The sequence below is a fragment of the Rhea pennata genome, chromosome 11, assembly GCF_028389875.1.
Source record: "Rhea pennata isolate bPtePen1 chromosome 11, bPtePen1.pri, whole genome shotgun sequence".
In the NCBI taxonomy this organism is placed as follows: domain Eukaryota; kingdom Metazoa; phylum Chordata; class Aves; order Rheiformes; family Rheidae; genus Rhea; species Rhea pennata.
The window spans coordinates 156,502-176,479 of record NC_084673.1 but is presented as its reverse complement, the minus strand read 5'-3'; the positions used below and the strand labels follow the sequence as shown (position 1 = coordinate 176,479).

Genomic DNA, 19,978 nt, shown 5'->3' with positions numbered 1-19,978 from the left:
TGTAACAGAAATTCAAAACAAGTTTTTTTCCTGTTTTCTTTTGCTATTATTCCAGTTCCTTTAAAATGATTAAATTTAAATGACATCTAATATGATTTGACTCAGATCAAACCCCAAACCCTGCCTGCAGGGCTGAGAAGAGAATTTAGATTCTTCTCAATACTCTACATTTTCTGCTGTTCCTCTCCCAAGTAATGCTGTTTGTTTTTCAGCTGTTGCCCACAGCTTGCCTTTCTTCTTTTAGGCAAAGGAGGACACTACTTTAGATGCACAAGATGTAACGACTCCACTCCTGCATAGTTACAACATGCTGGGAGCTCTGAGGGTTTTTGTCAAAGAAACAAACCCAGCTTCATCAGGAAAATTCATTAGCCATGAAGTTCAGTCATTCTGCATTCATTATAATTTGCAGGAATCAGAGTAGTCTCCATGAGGAAACATCTCTTATACAGAGTCGAGGAGATAAGATTAAAGCAAATGGAGATTTTTCTGCTGGTAAATGGAGAGAGATTTCTGTGTCTTTATGTACATTTCTGCTTCACTGTAGTATAGAAACATCATTTCCATAGTATGGTGCCAAATACTGCAGAACATAATTAGTTCTACTACTACATGCCCTAGGTGACTAAAATCCTCCAAGGGCTAACAAAAAAAAGAGGGGGGGGGAGAGAGACAAATGAGGGAAAGAATTACCAGCTTAAGTTCACAGCAAATCTCTCTGAGGCAAGATGTCTGTACAGCCTGACACTGCACCATCATTTTTTGGCACTTGTTTTTGTTGGCTTTCCTATCCTTTTTGAATGACAGGCCCCTGTTCTGGCCTCAGTGAAGCCACCTCCCAGGCAAGTGCAATGATCATGACAGATTCAGCAGATGAACCACGATCCTGCTACAATACCATCTTGTAGAAGAGGACATTCCCTTCTCTTGAACCCAACAGACCTTTCATTGTCCAACTTTAACTGCTCTCAAAGAGCACTGCAGTGTAGAGAGGTAAGTATGTCCATCAACTAGACACTTAGCTGCCAGCGTTCAACCTAGCTTTGCTTGTGTTTTTCAGGGCTAAATCCATCCAATGAACTCCAATATGTAGAAGTGTATGCACAAAAACCCCATTCTGCCAGACTTCAGATTGCTCACATCAAAACAAAGCTGCTCCAGTATGTATTTCAGCTGATGTACAGTTGTGCTCCCTGCCCTCTCACAACCACGTTCTGCTTTTAAGACTAACTAGCCACAGCTTCACAAACTGTACGGATAACAGAAGAATTCTCAGTAAGACAGAAACACACTGAGAAGGGATGTCTAAAACAATATGAATTTCCCTGTCTTCACCTTAATGCAAACTACACTGACTGTATTCAGGCTGTGCTGCTATAGGCTTAAATCTCACACATACTTCTGACTGTACACACCGGCTTGCTGAAAGAATGCGGTGGAGCCCTTACCCCCATCTCTGCAAACAATTTCCCGATCCACCCTCCTCTACTCCATCCTGAACACATCCAGAATATTTTGAAGCTCCTTATAACTGGAGCTTTCAAACAGAAAACCTTGCAGCATCTGAGTACTTTCAAAATCTGAAGGCTTTGATTCTGAATTACAGAAAAAAATCAGAGGAAGAATCCCATAACCCTAACCTAGCTATTACCTAGTTGAACAGATGATTAGCTGAGAAGCAAAGACACTGCCCAAATCCGTTAGGAAGCTCTCTGGTTCAGTTTCAGTAGTTCTGGTTCAGTAGTTTCCCTACTAATCCAGGTGAACTGCTAGCTGGCTGCTCCTTTAGCCATTATAAAATCTCATCAGAAAGCATGAGTAATAGCTGAAGAGTGTCAGTGCTCTTGTGAGACTGTTGCTGAGTCATACCCAAGAGGAGAGGACTCACTAATTACATCCAAAAAACTAGCCTTCAATGGGAGGATAATCAATTCCTGCAGACTCCTTCCAGATGCAACAGACAGCATTTTGGGCCCAAGTTCTCCAAAGAGGTAAGGTTCTATATATCTACAGTAGCTGTTCACATTCCCCATGCAACCATCAGCAGTTTTGACAAAGAACACAGGAGAGCATCATCGCTGCCCAATGTCTGGAAAGCATCACTCTTCTGGAGCTGAACTCTTTTGAGTTTCTGACCCCTAGTGATTGCAGTCAGGAAGAAGACTTCCTTTTTCCTATGGGGCCCAAGAATTCTAGACAGAAGAAGAAAATGTTTCAGTGCATTAAATCTCTACAGCAGACCTCCAGAGTATTCCCAGCATTACCTTGGCAACAAGGGCACCCCAAGCCTGTTCTTGTAAGGCAGCTAGTGAGGTCAGAGAGAACACATTCCTGAAAGTAATGAGAAGCCGAGAAGTGAGAACCTCTGATTTGTCTTTTACATTGAGAGTAGTTTTAACTGGCTGAAAAAAAAAAGAGAAGCACATGTTCAGTTTTGCAGAGCTGAAGTGAAGTTAAATTTGTCAGACAAGTAAGTCTACTTGGTTTGTGAAATCAAGTAAAAGAAGTATGTGTCTGTGAGAGGTACCTGGAGAACACAGGGTCAAAGGTTAAACACTGGAAGGAGACATCTCCATCCAGTGAGAGATGTCATACCTCAGAGCTCTGATTTAGAGCACCACTTCCTGCCGCGCTCTTGTGGATAGTGAAGCCAATGGCTCCTGGATGATGATCTATAAATAGCAAAGGAGACCCACACAAGCTACCAGCACTCACTGCAATCCTCACCCTCCCCAGTTCATCACAGCACTCTCTGTTCTGACTGCTTCTGCTTCTTCCTCAGAGGCATCTCCTTTAACACTTGTAAGTAGCATTAACTGCTTCCAGGCCCACTACCAACTCTTACTTCTGCTACAGCATGAACCCCTTCGGATTGTGCCTCTTGGTGACGGCCTTCAGGAGCAGCTCAAAAGACTTCAGCAAACTTTGCTTCAACTGTGTATTCTAAACCTTCCTCAAGAACAGGAATTTAAAGTCAAACTTTAATGCAGAAGGGACTCCCAGCTAAATAGAAAGTTCAGTTACATCACCAACATATTTAGGTTTTATGGAATTTTATTAAAATCAGTAGAAGGAAATTTGACTTGTTTGCTTAATTTGGATAGAACTGTATGTGAATGTATGTGTATGTATCCTGCCAAAACCATTCTGGGTCTGTAACATCTACTGCCAACTCAGAAAGCAATCCTTGTTAACAAGCACTAGCAGATACCTCTCTAAAAGGAGAAATGCAACAGAAAGACAATTCACAACTTTGTGTAATACCCCAAGGATAAAATCCACACAAAGGCATTTCTACTAACAAAGTCTGCAATTTTGTTTATTATAATATATAAAATGTAATTATAAAGTACTTTTCCTTCCATGGAATATCAGGCATAACAGATTAAATCAAATCCCTCCTTAGAATGTGAATCAAATAAAACCAAGAGCCACAGAAAATTACTTTCCTGTCAGAACCCACTGGCAATTGCATGCTGCCTGCTGATTCAACTACTTATCTAGATATAAAGCCCTAACAGTATATCACAAAGATCACAGAATTGGTAAGGTTGGAAGGGACCTCTGGAGAGCTAGTCCAACCTCCCTGCTCAAGCAGGGTCACCTACAGCATGTTAGACAGGGTTGCATTCAGGCAGGCTTTGAGTATCTCCAGAGAAGGAGACTCCACAATCTCTCTGGGCAACCCACAACCTCTCTGGGCAACCTGTTCCAGTAAATCATACCAGAGGGCTCCAGTGGAAACAGCTAGTCATGCTGGCAGTGCTCTTGCCTGCTGCAGAAAAGGGTACATGGCTATAACACTGGTGGAGTGTTCAGTTCACCTATCTCAATTTTAAATTAAATACAAAGTGGTGAAAGAAAAGACAGAATACACCCTAAAACCTTCATTTTCTACACAGCAATTCCCAGGCCACTAACATAAGACATTGCCTGATAATTCATGCAAAAATCACAATTACTACAGCAGCTGGACATAAGTAACTCTAGCATAAGTATTCAGATGGTCATCAGTTGCCAAGTAGCAGCATCCTAAACCTGGGACATATTTTGCCAATGACATTTTTTGAGGTAGTGCAAAGACTTTTAACTCCATTTAATGCTAGAACTTTGTGAACTGAGACTTCTTCATTCAATCGCTCTAGGAGGAAACAGATACTACTTCACTAATAACCCATTTGAATATGAGGTAATGCCATAATTTAACAGATAGATTTTAGAAGGAAAAATACTCATCACTCTAGCTGAGTGGCAGTCTAACATTGCACTCAGTGTATGTTAAAAAAACTAATGGAAGCTGAATTGTGAGATAAAAAAATGAACTGAAAAAGTTTTAAGGATTTTTGTCTACAATATGAAAAAATAAGAAACAGTCTTCTACATACAGAACTGTGTTAGTGTATCACTGATGCTTCCTCTTTTGATAAGTGCATTTGTAAAACCACTTTTGTGTAAGAACTTCTTTGGATCAATGGCAAAGGGATCTCAAAATACCTTCACATCTCTTGACTAGTAAGCTTTATTTTTTTACACTTGCACTTCTGAGCCTTGTCACAGATGTTTTCCCTTCACATAAAAACGTCTTCATCAAATGCCACTGGATGCTGCCAGTAACATTGAAGTTTACCCTTTTCCCCTAATACATAATGCAAGATCGCAGTACAAGTTAAAGATACGCAATAGTCAACCTCGTTTGACCAGTTGTTCATACTGCCACACTTAAGAGAAATGGCAGCCTTGCCCATGACAGAGGGCACCCTTCCCGTACTCAGAATGTAACATGACTATTTTACCTGGTGATGTTCTATGCAAGACTTCTCCCGGGCAGCGTTTCAAAACTCTCCAGTACCTTGAAGGTATCTCCAGATACTGAAGACGCTATAAGGCCTACTACAAAAGCAATACCTTGGAAACAACTGTGGTTTTATTAAACCATGTCATTCTCCAACACATTTTATGAATGCATGTGTGAAAAGGAAGGCTGCAACAAGGATGGGCAGAAACCCTTAGTTTTATATTCCCTATCCTTTCACTGTTTCATTTGAAAGATTTTCTCCTCTGTTATCTGAATCTCTCAAATAAGTCACCTCAAAACACAACCCTCACCAGTCCCTTTCCACTCACATCTCCATTCAGTCTCACCATCTGTCTCACTCCACAAATGCACGTACCTTTTGTTACCTCAGGATCAGCCAGCCACTGCTGACTTCAAATACACATCTCTGAAAAGACTTTGAAGACTTATACTATACTGCAATTGCTCAGTAGCTTTCCCTCACCTCTCTGTCCTCTAATTTGTGCTAAGAAGCCTCCAGAAGAGAATAGAGTTTTTCTGAGATGAGGTTGCAATCATCAAAGGAACGCAGGATGGCTCCAAAATACTGGCAAAGAAAAGTCTTTGAGAATAGAAAACAAAGTTATTAACAGAGAATCATAGTCACTGGAGCCAAAAGGTACAGGCAAACAGGGAAATGCCTCAGGGATAGCCATCTCATCTTGGATTAAGGAATTGTACACTGCTCTGGATTTCACAGAGAACATCTGAGGTAGGGAAAAGGAACACCAGGTTACAGATGTAAGGTGTTGAGGAGATAAGAACTAAAAAGCTTGAGATTCAGGAAAATTGGGCAAAAGAAATCAGTTAATTCTTTTAACAAGGGCAAGTGTTTTCAATTCCATACTGATGTAAGAGAGAAGATCTGATAGATAATGAAGATTAGGGAAGGGTGCACAGGCATTGGGTAATGCTTAGGTTGATCTATTCACATTCATGACTCAAAATACTTGGATGCAACACAAGAGGGCTGTGTCCTGCCCCCGAAGAGTCGTATCTCCACCGCCACAGAGGACGTAATACAAATCAGTAATACAATCCTACAAATCATAACTGCATCTCAGCATTGCATGGTATCACAAAAGGCAACGAGAGCAGACCAAACCCTAGAAATGTGGTTAACAGAAATACTGGAAACTTTTGCCCTAACTCTTCCCTCACAATGAGTAGAAATGGAAACAGCAAGATTACTATTTTCTCAAGTTATTAACTTAGGTTTCTCATAAAAGCACGTCAATTCTCCATCCTCACCTTCTCTGATACGAAGTTGGATATAACAGTACACCATGTCAAGCTTAAGGTTAATCCTTCTGATCGTAGCATGAAAGGACAGAAAGAGCTGAACAAGAGGAAAGACAGTTTAGCCGTAGAAATTTAGGGGAAAGTTGCCAGTAAATACTACATCAAAAATGCAATATGCTAGTCACGAAAACTAATCAGAATGCAGACTGTCAACTCACACTATGAGCTTTCAGTTTCTTCAAATTTCTTTCTGGAGGGAATTCTGGATGAATTCAGTGCTCCATTGACATTCTGCTACCTCCTATGACTGCCATGTTGTACTCTGTGCATTCACAGTAAAATAGATGAGCAGCACATTATGGATAATCCAACTCGAGGAGAAAAGGAGTAAATAAATTACCTTCTCTGAAAACTCATTTTAAAATTGGCAGTAATCTCTCACGTATGTCATTTTTGTAACATCACCCTTGGGTGTTGAGCAGCATCCTTGTCTTTCAACATCTGCCAACAGAACTGGCAGACTAACCAACTAGATAGGGTAAAAATAGATGACATAACTGTCCTCACATGTCACATACACCACCACAAGTGACCTAGTCATACCCAAAGAACACTGCTCCAGTCAGAAAGATGAACAATTTGGATCCAAAAGGAACACATAAGAACAGCTGATTTTCTCAGAAAGAAAGAAACAGGCCTCCTTCCTAGCAGAGAGCCTTCCTTCCAAACTTCCGTTTGCTGTATGTCAGAAGGCCCTTGGCTGAAACGAATCACGTAGAGGTCTTAAGAAATAACCACTTTCTTACCTGAAACACATCATCATAGTTCTCTCCTAGATGAAGTCGTAGAGAATGCAGGCTGTTGATGGCTGCATCTGTGCAATGCCTTGGTCTACCTTCTACAGGATCTACAACCTTCCGTAGATCTTTCACCTCACACATTAGATTACAAGAAACACCATATGAGCAGACTTTGTCCTTCCATGGGGATGACATATAGGGAGAAACAATACCACAAAGGAACAATAGCCCTAATGAATACAGACAGTAAATCAACCTAACAGCCCTAATGAATACAGACAGTAAATCAACCATTTGTTTGCAGATTAGGCTTGAGAAAGCCATAAAGAACTACAAACATATGATTATAAACATAACCCCATCATGTTCAGTACCGAAGAGAATTAAGAACTTCACCATCTCTTTTGGGCACTTCCACAGACAGTTTTGTGCAACTTTGGGGTTTCCTTGCAAAACAACATGAGTTTGGTACATGCTTTGCTCTTCCTCATCATCATTCTTATCTACTGTTTGGTTCTCTTGGCATGGTTCTGTCTAGCTTGGTGCCTTGGTAAAAGCCTTACTTCTTAGGCTCCCTGCAGAACTCATTGAAGCTCAGGCGGAAAAAAATCTTAAAGGAAAGGATTCACGCATACCCTTGTTTCGCTTTGCCTTTCTTACTCATACTAAAGTGTTCAGTGTACTGGACAGAGCAGGCTAAACGTTTTTAGAATTAGCTTTCCACTCTACTGACTTTCTCAAGAAACCCATCTTCTCGTTACAAAGGAATAACCAACCTATCAAACTGCAAACCAAATTGGAAGACTACTCGTCAAGTTACAGCAATATTAATGGCACATTGCACAGCCTGATGGCGTATAACGTGAAAGAAATTTACTCACATGCAGGTGACTATTTCAATACAAACACAGCCAGTGAGATTAGCTGCCCAGAGAATTCAGAATTTCAAAATATTTAGGATTTCTATGCCACAAGATGCTGGACAAAAATTAAAGTTTATTATTTCTTTCATTTAACCACAAAATCAGTTTTGTATTTGAGTAGTCCCACAACAGCCCTCATTACTTCAGTCTGAACTAAAAAAAAAAAAAAAAAAAAAAAAGTCAGGCTACTAAAGTGTAATTTAGAACAGATTCATGATAGCTTCCTTCAGCACTGCAGCTGAACCAGGCAGTCCCACCTATTGCACAAGCTTATTCCCACCCTTGTAAGCCTTCTCACCCTGCACCCTCTTTTGTGCTGGTACAAGCATTTGTACGTCTCATAGTGAACTACACCAGGGAACTGAGCCAAACTAAAGGTTCAAATTGATCTAGAAAAGGAAGGAGGGGCAGCATTTTTAACCTAGTTCTGCTTTAAAGCAACTTTGAGAAAATCATATTAAGCAGAACCTTCGAATTTGACTCAAGGCTGCAGTCCAGTCCTTTCTTCCCCAAATGACCTCTTCAGGTTCCAGAGATAGTATCAGAACCTGCTGGCATAGCTTTTCTATCGGCAAAGCCAGTGTAAAGAGCTTCTGCAGACATCCAGCTCTAGCACTTATTTCTAATACTGTGTTGCAGTTCTATGTTCCCTCTCATCTATAACACAGGTGTGTCACAGGGATTGCACAAACAGATCAGTGAAAAGGGGAGTTAAACAAAAACTGTCCTTTAAAAAAAATTATTTGAAATCCAGGACATTTTATTTGATGCAGTTATTGATTGCAAAATCCTGCAGAAGTGGAGCATTTTGCAACAAATTGCGGAGAAGGGCAGACACGCCTGCTGCAAGCCCAGACGCAGCACGACGCACTCGGCCAGGCCAGGGCAGCTGCCTTCGCCTCTCCCTTTAGCGCCACGGCGGGCTCCACCTGCCCAGCACCGCCGAGCTCGCCGGCGCCTGACAGACACAGCGCAAAGCCCCACGTTACTCCTAGGCAAACACTCGCCACGAACTCCCCGTCGTTCCGCCCCTCCAGCTACCGCTCGCTCCCCGCCCCAGCCGCATCCACGGCCCCCGGCACGCTGCCTAACGCGCCTGCGCCGCGCTCACGGCCCGTCCGGCACAGGCGGCCGCGCGCCGCTGGAGCGGGCCCTGCGCCCCGGCGCCCGCACGCCGGCCGGCCGGCCCGCTCGCCCACGCCCACGCCCTCGCTCTCGCCCTCGCCCACGCCCACGCCACACGGCTGCCACGGCCCGCGGAAGCCCCGAACGCTTCCCGCGCCGCGCCCGAGGGCGGAGGAGCGGAAGCCCCGCGTCGCCAAGTCGCTGACTGGCGGGCGGCGGCGATTGGCGGGCGGCGGCGGAAGGCGGGCCTCGGCGGTGATTGGCGGGCGGGGGCTGGTGACAGCGCTCAGGCGCGGCGCTGATTGGCGGACGGCCGCAGGAGGCGGGCCTCGGCGCTGACTGGCGGGCGGCGGCGGGCGGCATGGCGGGCGGTGCCGGTGTCGCGTGGCGGCGGCTGGCGCCGGACGCGGCGCGTAGGCGGCTCCGGCCGCTGCGGACCGTGGTGGCGTGGCGGGGCAGGGCCGAGTGGGACCAGGTGATGGTGGGGCTGTACTGCGGGGACAGCCGGCTGCAGCAGGAGGCGCTGGATCGGGTCTCGGCCTGGAAGAGCCGGTACGGGCGGCCCGACGGGGCGCGGAGGGGAGGCGCCCGCGGCGCTACGGGGCTGGCGCGGCGTCCCGGGGGCCGCCCCGCTTCCGCGCCCTGGGCCGCTGTGTGCGGGGCTGGGGGCGCGCCTGGGGCGCGGCCGCAGCTCCGGCTCCGTGGTGCTGCTCTGCGGCTGGGCAGCGCGCGCAGGTCGCGGTCGCTGCCGGCCCGAGGTTCCGCTCTCAGCGGTGTGGCCCTGCGGGTCCTGTCAGCAGCGCCAGGGAGCTGCTGCGGCCTTCGGTGATCCGGCAGCAGGGTGGTCCCGTGGGCACGCTGGGGGCGGGAGCCCCGTGTGCCCCTGGTTTCACAGGCTGGCTCTCCTCGAGGCAGTTCCCTGGTGTGAGTCTATCCAGGGCCGCCTGACGGCCTTATTCTGTCTTTTTTGTCTCTGCTGCATCTGAACACAAGTCCAGTCCAGGTGTGGCGTCTCCTGTTATGAGTTTGCTTAATATGTCAGTATGTGCTCATTTAACATTTGCAGAGGAATTGCTATGTAGTTGCTCTGCTCCAGATAAAACATTCAGGAGGGAGTCTTTGCTGCTCTCTTCCTGCATTCCTTTTCTCAGACTATGCTGTACCACAAAGTACAAAAAACAGCCTGAAAGGTACACTTTTTTTTTTTTTTTTTTTTTTTTTTTTTTTTAAGGGAGAGTATATCCTTGCAGTACCACTCACATCTTTTTCTTCTCTCTCTAGGTACGGCCCCAAAATGCCTCTCGCAGTAGATTGCACCGCTGAACTGATACGTTGCAAGGTCCTGGATTCATCTGGTAAATTGAGGTCACATGAGCTCATCCTCTCATATGGGCTGGCTCTTGTAAGGTAGGGTGCTGAAGGCCTGTGTGGTGTGGGGGAAAAAGAAAGACATGTGGGCAGAATAGCATTATTTTGCTGTCTAGTTTCACTTTGTGTCTTTGTGACCTCAGTGCTCTTGTACAGTGTGTGAGGAATTCATCTCTGGGGCACCACATTTCTCTGCAGCTGATGATTATTTATCTCTTCTGTAACCCTCATGTAGATTTGTCAACTTGATCACAGAAAGGAAACAGAAAATGGTCAGCATTCCTCTGAGACAATTAGCCAGAGAGGTAAATATTTAATAAGAGTTACCTGATAACTTATGTGTATACACATGAACATAAGTACTAGCTATTAATAATGCTGGGGGGAAGGGAGCTGTGGGGGTCGCTTTTCGTTACTGAAATAATGGGTATAGGTGCCAGTTCTTTTCATAGAGTTGGTTTGGGCTGTGTTGCTCAACTGCAAAGCTTTAAAGAGGCTTGATGTAAATAGATCTAAAACTTTGTTCTTTAAAATCTTATTAGAATTAACAAAGGGTGATGTTCAAGTTAAGTGTCTTGAAGCCTGCATGATCAAAAGTCTTGATTTGTTGCTAAACAGTCCCTCTGACATAGCCACTATCCATTTCTATTTCTCAGCTGTTGAAGTATGGGAAAAGAGTTAAATCTAGTGTTTATAAATTCTATCTCTTGAGAACAAAGCTTAACACACAAAAAGCACTTAATCATATCAGGCTTATAGGAGTTGATGTTTTCATCTTGTCATCTTCTCTTGTTTGAGGTGAGCTTGTTCGCTCTGTGCAGGGGAGGAAAAGTAGAGGCTGTAATTGTAGTAGCAGAAACAAATTGAGTTCTTTTATTGGCAGTTGGACTGAGCATCATAGCAGGATCTGAACAGCAAGTTTTGAAAGTGAATACCAGACAGTACTTGAGAATGTACTATATATATACAGTATCATCTGGGGCCAGTGAGTGAGAATGATGAACTGATCTTTACTTGTTTGGTTTTTAAGCAAGATGTTGCTTCTCATCGCTTAAACTCATGCTGAAATAAACTGTTGCTAATACCTCATCAAGCTTCCAAATAGTGATCTTACATAATTACAGTCAGTTATCCTTAAGAAAATGCAAAAAATTAGTGCAACTTGCAGTATGTATGGTTTGAATATCAAACTGTCATCCAGAATGTTTCATCACAGAATCAGTAAGGTTGGAAGGGACCTCTGGAGATCATCTAGTCTACCTCCCCTGCTCAAGCAGGGTCACCTAGAGCATGTTAGACAGGGTTGCATCTAGGCGGGCTTTGAATATCTCCAGAGAAGGAGACTCCACAACCTCTCTGGGCCTGTTTCAGTGCTCTGTCACTCTCACAGTGAAGAAATTCCTCCTCACATTCAGGCAGAACTTCCTGTGGTAAGTTCCTTGTTTAAATACAATTTAACTGCACCTTAGTATCTCATTAAAATAAACATCATGACTCTCTCTGAAAAGACATCCATTTGTTGTAAGCAGAATTGAACATGAACTATAAAATCCTGAGTGTATATGGAAGAGTAGCTGCCTGGGTTGCTATGGGGTCAGAGGAGGTGACTCTGATCAACCTTTGAAGAGGGAAGCTGGTGGAGCATTGGTGCAGGAGAAGCCCAGGCGAGGCTGTTTTTCATGCCTGGATAGATGTTGCCTAAAGCTTTTTGGGGGTGTATGTACAGTTATAGCGTGATGCAGTGGGAACTATGTGGTAATGTCTGTGGCTGTTCCTCCAGGTCGATATCCCCATCTGGGTTGTGGATCTCCGTCACGAGCTGACCCATGGAAAGTTACCCCAGCTAGCACTCTGCCGCAAGGGTGAGCGCCATTCTTGCGGGGTATCCCAGGCAAGTGCTCCTCTCAGCTCAGGGCGCTGACTGGAGTGACATGCCACTGGCCTGCCAGGGCTGCTGTTGCCGAGGGACCAGGGCTGGCTGTGGTGCCTGAGGGAGAACAGCTGCTCCCCCACTGTGATGCCCTCTGTTTTGGGGGCCCCACAGGGCACCAGTAGGCTCACAGTGAGAACTGTGGTGTAAAATGCCTGGGAGGGGCTTAGCTCTGTCAGCCTTGCACAGGTGCCCAGCAGGCTCAGTGTGAAGGTGAGAGCTGTGGTGTGAAATGCCTAGGAGGGGGTCACCTCTGCCATGTGGGGTGGCTGAATAGTACTCAGTGGAGAGCATGCAGAACAGGGAGAAAATTCATAGGAGAAATGGATATTGCCCTTCCCTTTACACAATTGCCATTGAGAGAGCTGGGGCAAAAGCCACGCTTCGGAAAGCGGAAGACACACCTTGAAATAGTCAAAATTGGATTCTCAAAAAGAGCTAGAAATTCTCTGGCCTTCTGAGAAGGAATGACTTTCCATTTGATGGAAGCAAGCAGCCAGCTGTCCTGCTGGAGATGTTCTTCTGCCCTTTTGGCTCCAGGCAGTGTTTTGTTGTAGGGAAGGTGTTCAAAGACCTTCTCCTTGCCCTGAAAAAAAATGGGAGCTACTGGAAACAATAGCTCAGCCCTGTTGTTTCTTTATGGCATATGAAGTTCATGTCAGTAGAAGAGCTAAATACTTCCTCTGATGCTGTAGTGGTACCAGGCACTTGCAGAACATTCAGTTCTGAGAGGTGCGATAGGTACTGCAAGTTTGACTAAATGATCCGCTCACGGCATTTAAAGAGATTTCCCCATTCCTAGAAATTCTGGGTTAAGCACTGAGAAGCCAGATAAATAACTTTCATCAAGTTCCTTTGGCTGAGTTAGATACTGAAATAGTAATAGGAGAAAAGGGTTTCCCTGCTCTCCGTCTGCCTAAGGTATGATTACTGTAGTCTCTGCACAAAAAATGAATGTTGTTATAGACAGTGTTGATGTAGTGATTTTAAAAAAAGCTTGACTCGTTTTCTGATCAGACCTCCACTGGGATCTGCTTTCTGCTTAAATTTGCCCTAGGTTGAACAGGGTGCAGCACTATAGAAGCACCTAAACTCTCTTGTTGCCAAAAGGCAGTGGGCAAGTATCTCTAGATCTGTGATGTTGTTTTTCTTTGCTGCCATTCAGCTTTTTATTAATGGAGTTGTATGTGATTTCAGAGTTTAATTTGCATACCACATTTCTTTTCCCAATGTAAATTAGCAAGGTGCCACATATATATGTTAAATAATGAAGAAATTCTCACTGAGAAGAGAATGTGTGTTCTGTTCTCCTTTAGGTTGCGATGTTGTACTGGACTGGCTACGAAAGACATACTGGAGTCGTCAGCTGGGCAATAATTTGTGTGAAGAAAGTGAAGAGGAGGATGAGCAGGAGGAGACTGAAGCAAACATAGAGGTAGACAGTGATGCATGGGAGATTCAAACCCCACAGCATGAGGCCTGTCAGAAACACAAAGAGTTCCACGGTAGGTGTTCCTGAAACAGCAGTAGATAAAAGAATTAGATCTTTCCCATGCTAGAGAGAACAGTTTAATGTGTCATCTTCTGCCACTGTAAATGGATAAATGTAAATGGCTCATGTTACGGGATTACAGTTTTGGCCTTGAGAGATTCTTGGGGAGCTAACTCTTTCCAGCATATCAGCTCGTTGAAGTTTTTAACGTAAAATGTCTTACTTGCGTTGGATATCCAGTACCCTGATCAGCAGCTGCAGTCTGGCAGCAGCAGCAGACCTGGCATGGTCTAGGGCCAAGCATTGTAAAAACTAGTTGTAGTTCATGGTTCTAAGACTGAAGCCACTAATGACAAAGAAAGCCATGCTCCTTTTGTAGTCATCAAAACTCTAGATTCATAATTAAAGCAAGAGTGAAATAAAGCAGTTCAGTCTGTTTCTAAATATTTGGCCTGTGAACAGAAAATCACTCTAGTCATTAACAGTATTTAAAGAAAAAAGAAAATCACTGGTAATTCAACCTGGACATAATTTGATGAGATACCAAGTGCAAAATACTGAAGGAAATTTAGTAAATTGTTCCCATGGTTGACTTTCTATCACCAAAACTCTCTCAATCCAAGATCAGGTGCTCTTCTAGAAGTGATTTTCTAGTTTAGAGTACTTATTGGAGGAAACGCTTTGGTCTGTCTCAAGCAGGAGTTCAAGCTAGATGATTAGTCTGTGAGTTTGATAGCTATGAGGTAACAAACTGCCTCAAAAAACAAAACCAGCTAATCATAACGTTTCTGACAAAATTTGGTCTACTTGTGGGGAATAACTCAGCTCAATAGATTACAGCAGGTCTATCCAAGGTCCAGAGATTTATGGGAGTTCTAAAATGACCCTCACTGCTTCTTGGAAGGTAAGACTAGATGACTATGATGACTTATCTGGCCTTAAAATCTATGGATTTGTTGCAGGATCCTTCTAGATTCCTTCACAGTGGGCTCCTTGATAGATACAGCACCTGCAATTCAGATATATTAGCTAGTTTAGTCTTGTGTTTTGAGACTAATACAGAATTAATTAGACCAATTGAAAACTAGATGCTGTATCTAAATTTTGGAACCCCAGAACATCACCAAGTCTCTTGTGAGAGCGTATATATTGGCTTCTCTCCGACTGCATATTGAGTGAGGCCCAAACTTTGTGCTATTCCTTCTCAATGGCTGACTTTTAAAAGTGTGATACGGAAGTTCGCTGGGTAAAATATCCAGAGTATTGGATTCATAGAGTGTTTCTGTGCTGCACTTAAGGTAATCTGAAGTGTATCTAGCTGATATTGGGTGATGGCATCATGGTAGCAGGTGATGATGACACCTGCATAGTGAAGCATTGTGAAAAAGGGTGAAGAGTCCAATAAGGATATGGTTGGTTAGTGAAAAGTTAGTTAATAGTTTTAAAACACACGTATAAGAAATATAAATATGCATCAGAACATGAACTGCCCATGGAAACAATTAAAGGTTTTGTTTTGTTTTGTTTTTGAGCTGTCTGCCTTTATCCAACTTCCCTGTCTTTGGCTACTGCTAGTGGTAAAATGCTGAACTCCTGGTTTGACCCCACATGATAAAAAATACATTGCTACAAGAGTCTGGGGGAGACAGGAGTCTTCAGAGTGTTGTCTGACTTTAGATTTATAACTTAGTTTCATTGATGTCTTCCTTGGGCATATTCAGCAGAACTAAACAGCTTGCCATGATAAATTTGGAGATAGGTGACAAATTTCCAGAAGTACCAAAAATCCCTTAGTGCCTTGCACAGTGAGACAAATTGATCCATTCCCTGTTTTAAGCCATATATTTATGTTTATTTCTAGAAAAAGTCAGAGATGTGCTGGTATGCTACAAGAATGAGCAGTTCCGGGTAAGTGCAGTCTCATCATCAGCACTTTTGTTTCTTCTCTCTTCCTGCTTCGGGCAGTAAGTCTTCTCTTCATTCTTACACAAATTGAAGAACTGGTGCTCTTTGCCAGGCCTCATTTGAAATACCTGAGATCTAGCACAACTAAATTGCTGTACTAGACTTTATTTAATATAACTCCAGGGATTCATTATTTTTCTTTCTCAGTGCTCTGTAGTAGCATACTCCCACAGTTAGAATCTATCCAGAATGCCTGATACTCCTGTCAGTACTGAAGGCATGCCTATAGGCCAGTGCCCACACTACTACTGATGCTTGTCAGGTTGAGCACTATTACCTAAAGTAGTTCTGCTGTCTAGCGTATAGCCTGTAGAGGGACTGTGACTGCTGTGGATGAGGGAAGAGGCTTGGTTAGTTACTTAGTTATCTCCTCTAATGTCGTCATACATGCTTTGTCAAAGCAAAGCCTCACTGCAGAGAACAAGCAATTTGAGCTGTGGTAGCTTGATGCACACACTTTAAATGGGTCAGTACTTGCTGCAGATCCTAAGCCTGCCTTGTCCAGGTAAATAGCACTTGATTTGTTTTCATTAATCTAAGTGTTTCTGGAAATCAAGGTTTGTCATTCAGAAGTCATTAGCCCAGATTTTCTATCATCCATCCTACATTTTCACAATGACCCAGTGGCAGAGATACTGCAATTGCAGATCTGGAGTCTTATCTTCTTACTGCTGTGGATTGAACTCCTGAATAATTTGCTGAAGTCTCTCTCTGCTCAGCTTTCTCTTCTTAATAATGGGATAACAGGTAAAATATGTTGACAACTGGCTTTTAGGACCTATTACTTTTTTTTTGCATATGACGTGACTAACATTGTCATCAGTGGGGAGCTATTCTCGCTTTCATTTTGTTTAAAATCATTACATTAAGTGAGATAGATTGAGAACTGACTAAATGGCAGAACTCAGAGGGTTGTGATCAGCAGTGCAGAGTCTAGTTGGATGCCTATAGCTAGCAGGTTCCAGGGGGTCAACACTGGGTCCAATATTGTTCAACTTACTCATCCATGACCTGTATGAAGGGAGAAAGTGCCTCCTCAGCAAGTTTGCTGATGATACAAAACTGGGAGGAGTGGTTGATACACCAGAGGGCTGTGCTGCCATTCAGAGGAACTTGGACGGCTGGAGAGTTGGGCAGAGAGGAACTTAGTGAAGTTCAACAAGGGCAAGTGCAAGGTTCTGTACCTGGGGAGGAATAACCCTGTGTACTAGTACAGGCTGAGGGCTAACCTGCTGGAAAGCAGCCCTGCAGAGAAGAACCAGGGAGTCCTGGTGGACAAGAAGTTAACCACGAGCCAGCAATGTGCCACTGTGGCTGAGAATGCCAATGGTATCCTGGAGTGCATTAGGAACAGTGTTGCCAGCAGGTCGAGGGGCATGATCTTCCCCCTCTACTTGGCCCTGATGAGGCCACATCTGGAGTATTGTGTCCAATTCTGGGCTCCCCATGGAACTATTGGAGAGTCCAGTGTAGGGCTACGAAGATGATGAAGGGACTGGAGCATCTGCCCTAGGAGGAAAGACTGCAAGAGCTGAGCCTGTTTAGCCTGGAGAAGACTGAGAGGAGATCTTATCAATGTCTATAAATATCTTAAGGGAGGGTGTCAGGAGGATGGGGCTGAACTCTTTTCAGTGGTGCCCGGCAACAGGCAAAAACTGAAACGCAGGAAGTTCCATCTGAATGTGAGGAAAAATTTTGCTGTGATGGTAATAGAACAGTGTGAAAAGGTTGCACAGAGAGGTTGTGGAGTCTCCTTTTCTAGAGATATCAAAACCTGCCTGGTTTATATTAAACACTTAATATGGACACACATAGCAGAGAAATTGTACCTCTCTTGCTATGATTACAAATCCTTTTTGTATAAATGCATATTCTATCTGTACATTTCCATATAGGAAGGACAATTGCTGATAACAAAAGTCATCTTTATAACAATGCAACTGTGCATTATTTCTCTAGCTATTTTGTTAACTCGTTATTATATTTAAAGTCCTTAAGATATAAACCAAGGCAAAGTGAGCTCTGATAGCGGCTATGTGCTTTGGTGCCTGGTTGTGCCTATGGGTAGGCTAGAGGTTCTTTAGTCACATGTAGTGTTTAGACCATGTCTTTATACTTGATTTGTCATCTAAATCATCTCTTACATCTAGTGGTAGCATTGGGCACATGCCATGTAGGTTAAGTGAGGTAATTTCAATCCTGAAAATAGTGTATATCAAACCAATAAAATCCACTCACTTTTCTAAGAGAGCTAACCTCCAATACTATCTCTTCTATTCTTGGTGCAACCTGGTAGTTTGTTTTCCACATTACTCCTGCTTGTTAGACACACTCAGCTGACTACAGATTGCCTAGATGGCTGTGTTGGTTTGATACTTGACTCTTCTGTGTGAATAATATGACTGGAGAAAACTTGTTCTGAATAGATAACTTCAACTCCACATGGGGGAGGTGGTGTAAATGATTGAAAATGAGTCTATCACAATCCGTGCTGAAATAAAGGACAGCAAGTATTAGAACAAGAATGAGGACACCAGAAAGGTGCTGCTGTACTTTTAATTCAGGCCTTTCCGGAGTATGACGTGGCTTACATTAATTCATAATGTTTTTCTAGGAGAAGGAACTTCTGTGAGGTTTTTTGTCAAGTGGTATTCGTGAAGTAAATATGGCATGTGCATCTGCTCTTCATAGCAATGCCTCTTCTGTTTGCTCCAACTGCCAGAAGATGGTGCATTATCTGTTACTGATGTTTGGATTTTTCCTTCACTTAGGTTATGCAATCGGTGCAGTCTGTTTCAAAGTCCCGAGAACTGTGGTCTGATTCTTCTTCAGAAGTGGACTGGATTTTGGCTCAGATCAAAGACCTGATGCAAGAGAACAGGTACAGTCACAGAATTGCAGAATAGTTGGGGTTGGAAGGGACCTGTGGGGATCATCTGGTCCAATCCATCTGCTCAAGCAGAGTCAGCCGGAGCAGGTTGCCCGGGACTGTATCAAGGCATGTTTTGAATATCTCCAAGGATGGAGGCCACAATCTCTCTTGGAAACCTGTGCCAGTGGTCAGCTGTCCTCTCAGTAAAAATGTTTAGTGTTCAGTGGAATTTCCTGTATTTCAGTTTGTGCCCATTGCCTCTTGTCCTGCTGCTGGGCATCACTGAGAAGAATCTGGCCTTTTTATACCCTTCCTCTGAGCCTTTTCTCCAGGCTAAACAGTCCCAGCTGTCTCAGCTTCTCCTCATATGAGAGATGCTCCAGTCCCTTCATCATCTTTTTGGCCATTTCCTGTATCCACTCCAGTAAATCCATGTCTTTCTTGTACTGGGAAGCCCAGAACTGGACACAGTACTCCAGATGTGGTCTTACTGGTCCTGAGGAGTGGGGAAGGATTGCCTCCCTTACTTAACTTGCTGTCAGTGCTTCTCCTAATGCAGCCCAGAATACTGTTGGCTGCCTTTGCCACAAGGGCACATTGCTGGTTCATGGTCAAGTTGTTATCCACAAGGATGCCTAGGTCCTTCAATGCAAAGCTGTTTTCCAGCTGCTAGGCCCCCAGCTTGTACTTGTGCATTGGGTTATTCCTCCCCAGAAGCAGGGCTTTCCACTCACTTTGAAATTCTTGAGGTTCTTCTCTACCCACTTCTTCAGTCTGTTGAGGTCCCTTAGAATGGCAACAAAACCATCTGATATATCTCCCACTTCTCCTGCTTGGGTTGCCTGCAAACTTGTTGAGGGTGCCTTTGGTTCCATCATCCAGGTCATTAATGAAGATGTTGAGCGGTATTGGCTTCAGTATCCATCCGTAGGGGACACCATTAGTGACTGGCCTCCAGGAGAAGTTTGTGCTGCTGATCACAACCCTTCAAGCCTAGCAGTACAACCAATTTTCAGCGCACCTCACTGGCCACTTATCCAGCCTGTTTTTCATCAGCTTGACTGTGTTCCTGGACAGCCCTCACAAGACCCTCGTGTAGACTTTGATTTCACAGTAAATCTGCTAGAACTCTCTTCAAAATTCCAGGACAATACTTCATCTCTTCTATGCCCTCTATACTTCTGTGCCCTCTGTGCTTCTATAGCTACAGGGCCTCTGTGTTGAGGCTTTATTATCACTGCATAAATTTGCATGAAATTCATGTCCCACTCTGAGAAAGTCTGTTTAACTGTGTAGAGGCTATACTATCAAATTACAAATTTGAGCTATAACTCTTGGTGTTCTGAACATAAAGAAATGTCCATTGTGCATAGGTACCATATAAGGTGGCTGACAAATTTAAGATGTTATCATATATTGTGTCAAAA

General features: G+C 43.9%; 1 protein-coding gene across 4 annotated transcripts in view; it reads left to right on the top strand.

Annotated features, from left to right (window-relative positions):
• Positions 1-9,285: 9,285 nt before the first annotated feature.
• The window catches only part of LAS1L (LAS1 like ribosome biogenesis factor), a 37,960-nt gene continuing 27,267 nt past the window's right edge, over positions 9,286-19,978 (top strand). For 2 of the 4 annotated variants that reach the window (XM_062584826.1, XM_062584827.1), the window contains exons 1-7: positions 9,286-9,476; positions 10,206-10,331; positions 10,528-10,597; positions 12,073-12,154; positions 13,539-13,727; positions 15,576-15,622; positions 18,451-18,560. In XM_062584826.1, the coding sequence (XP_062440810.1) occupies positions 9,286-9,476; positions 10,206-10,331; positions 10,528-10,597; positions 12,073-12,154; positions 13,539-13,727; positions 15,576-15,622; positions 18,451-18,560 (815 nt within the window). Of the gene's footprint in view, positions 9,477-9,704; positions 9,849-10,048; positions 10,115-10,205; positions 10,332-10,527; positions 10,598-12,072; positions 12,155-13,538; positions 13,728-15,575; positions 15,623-18,450; positions 18,561-19,978 lie in introns of those variants that run through there. The other 2 variants (XM_062584828.1, XM_062584830.1) reach the window with 2 other exon arrangements.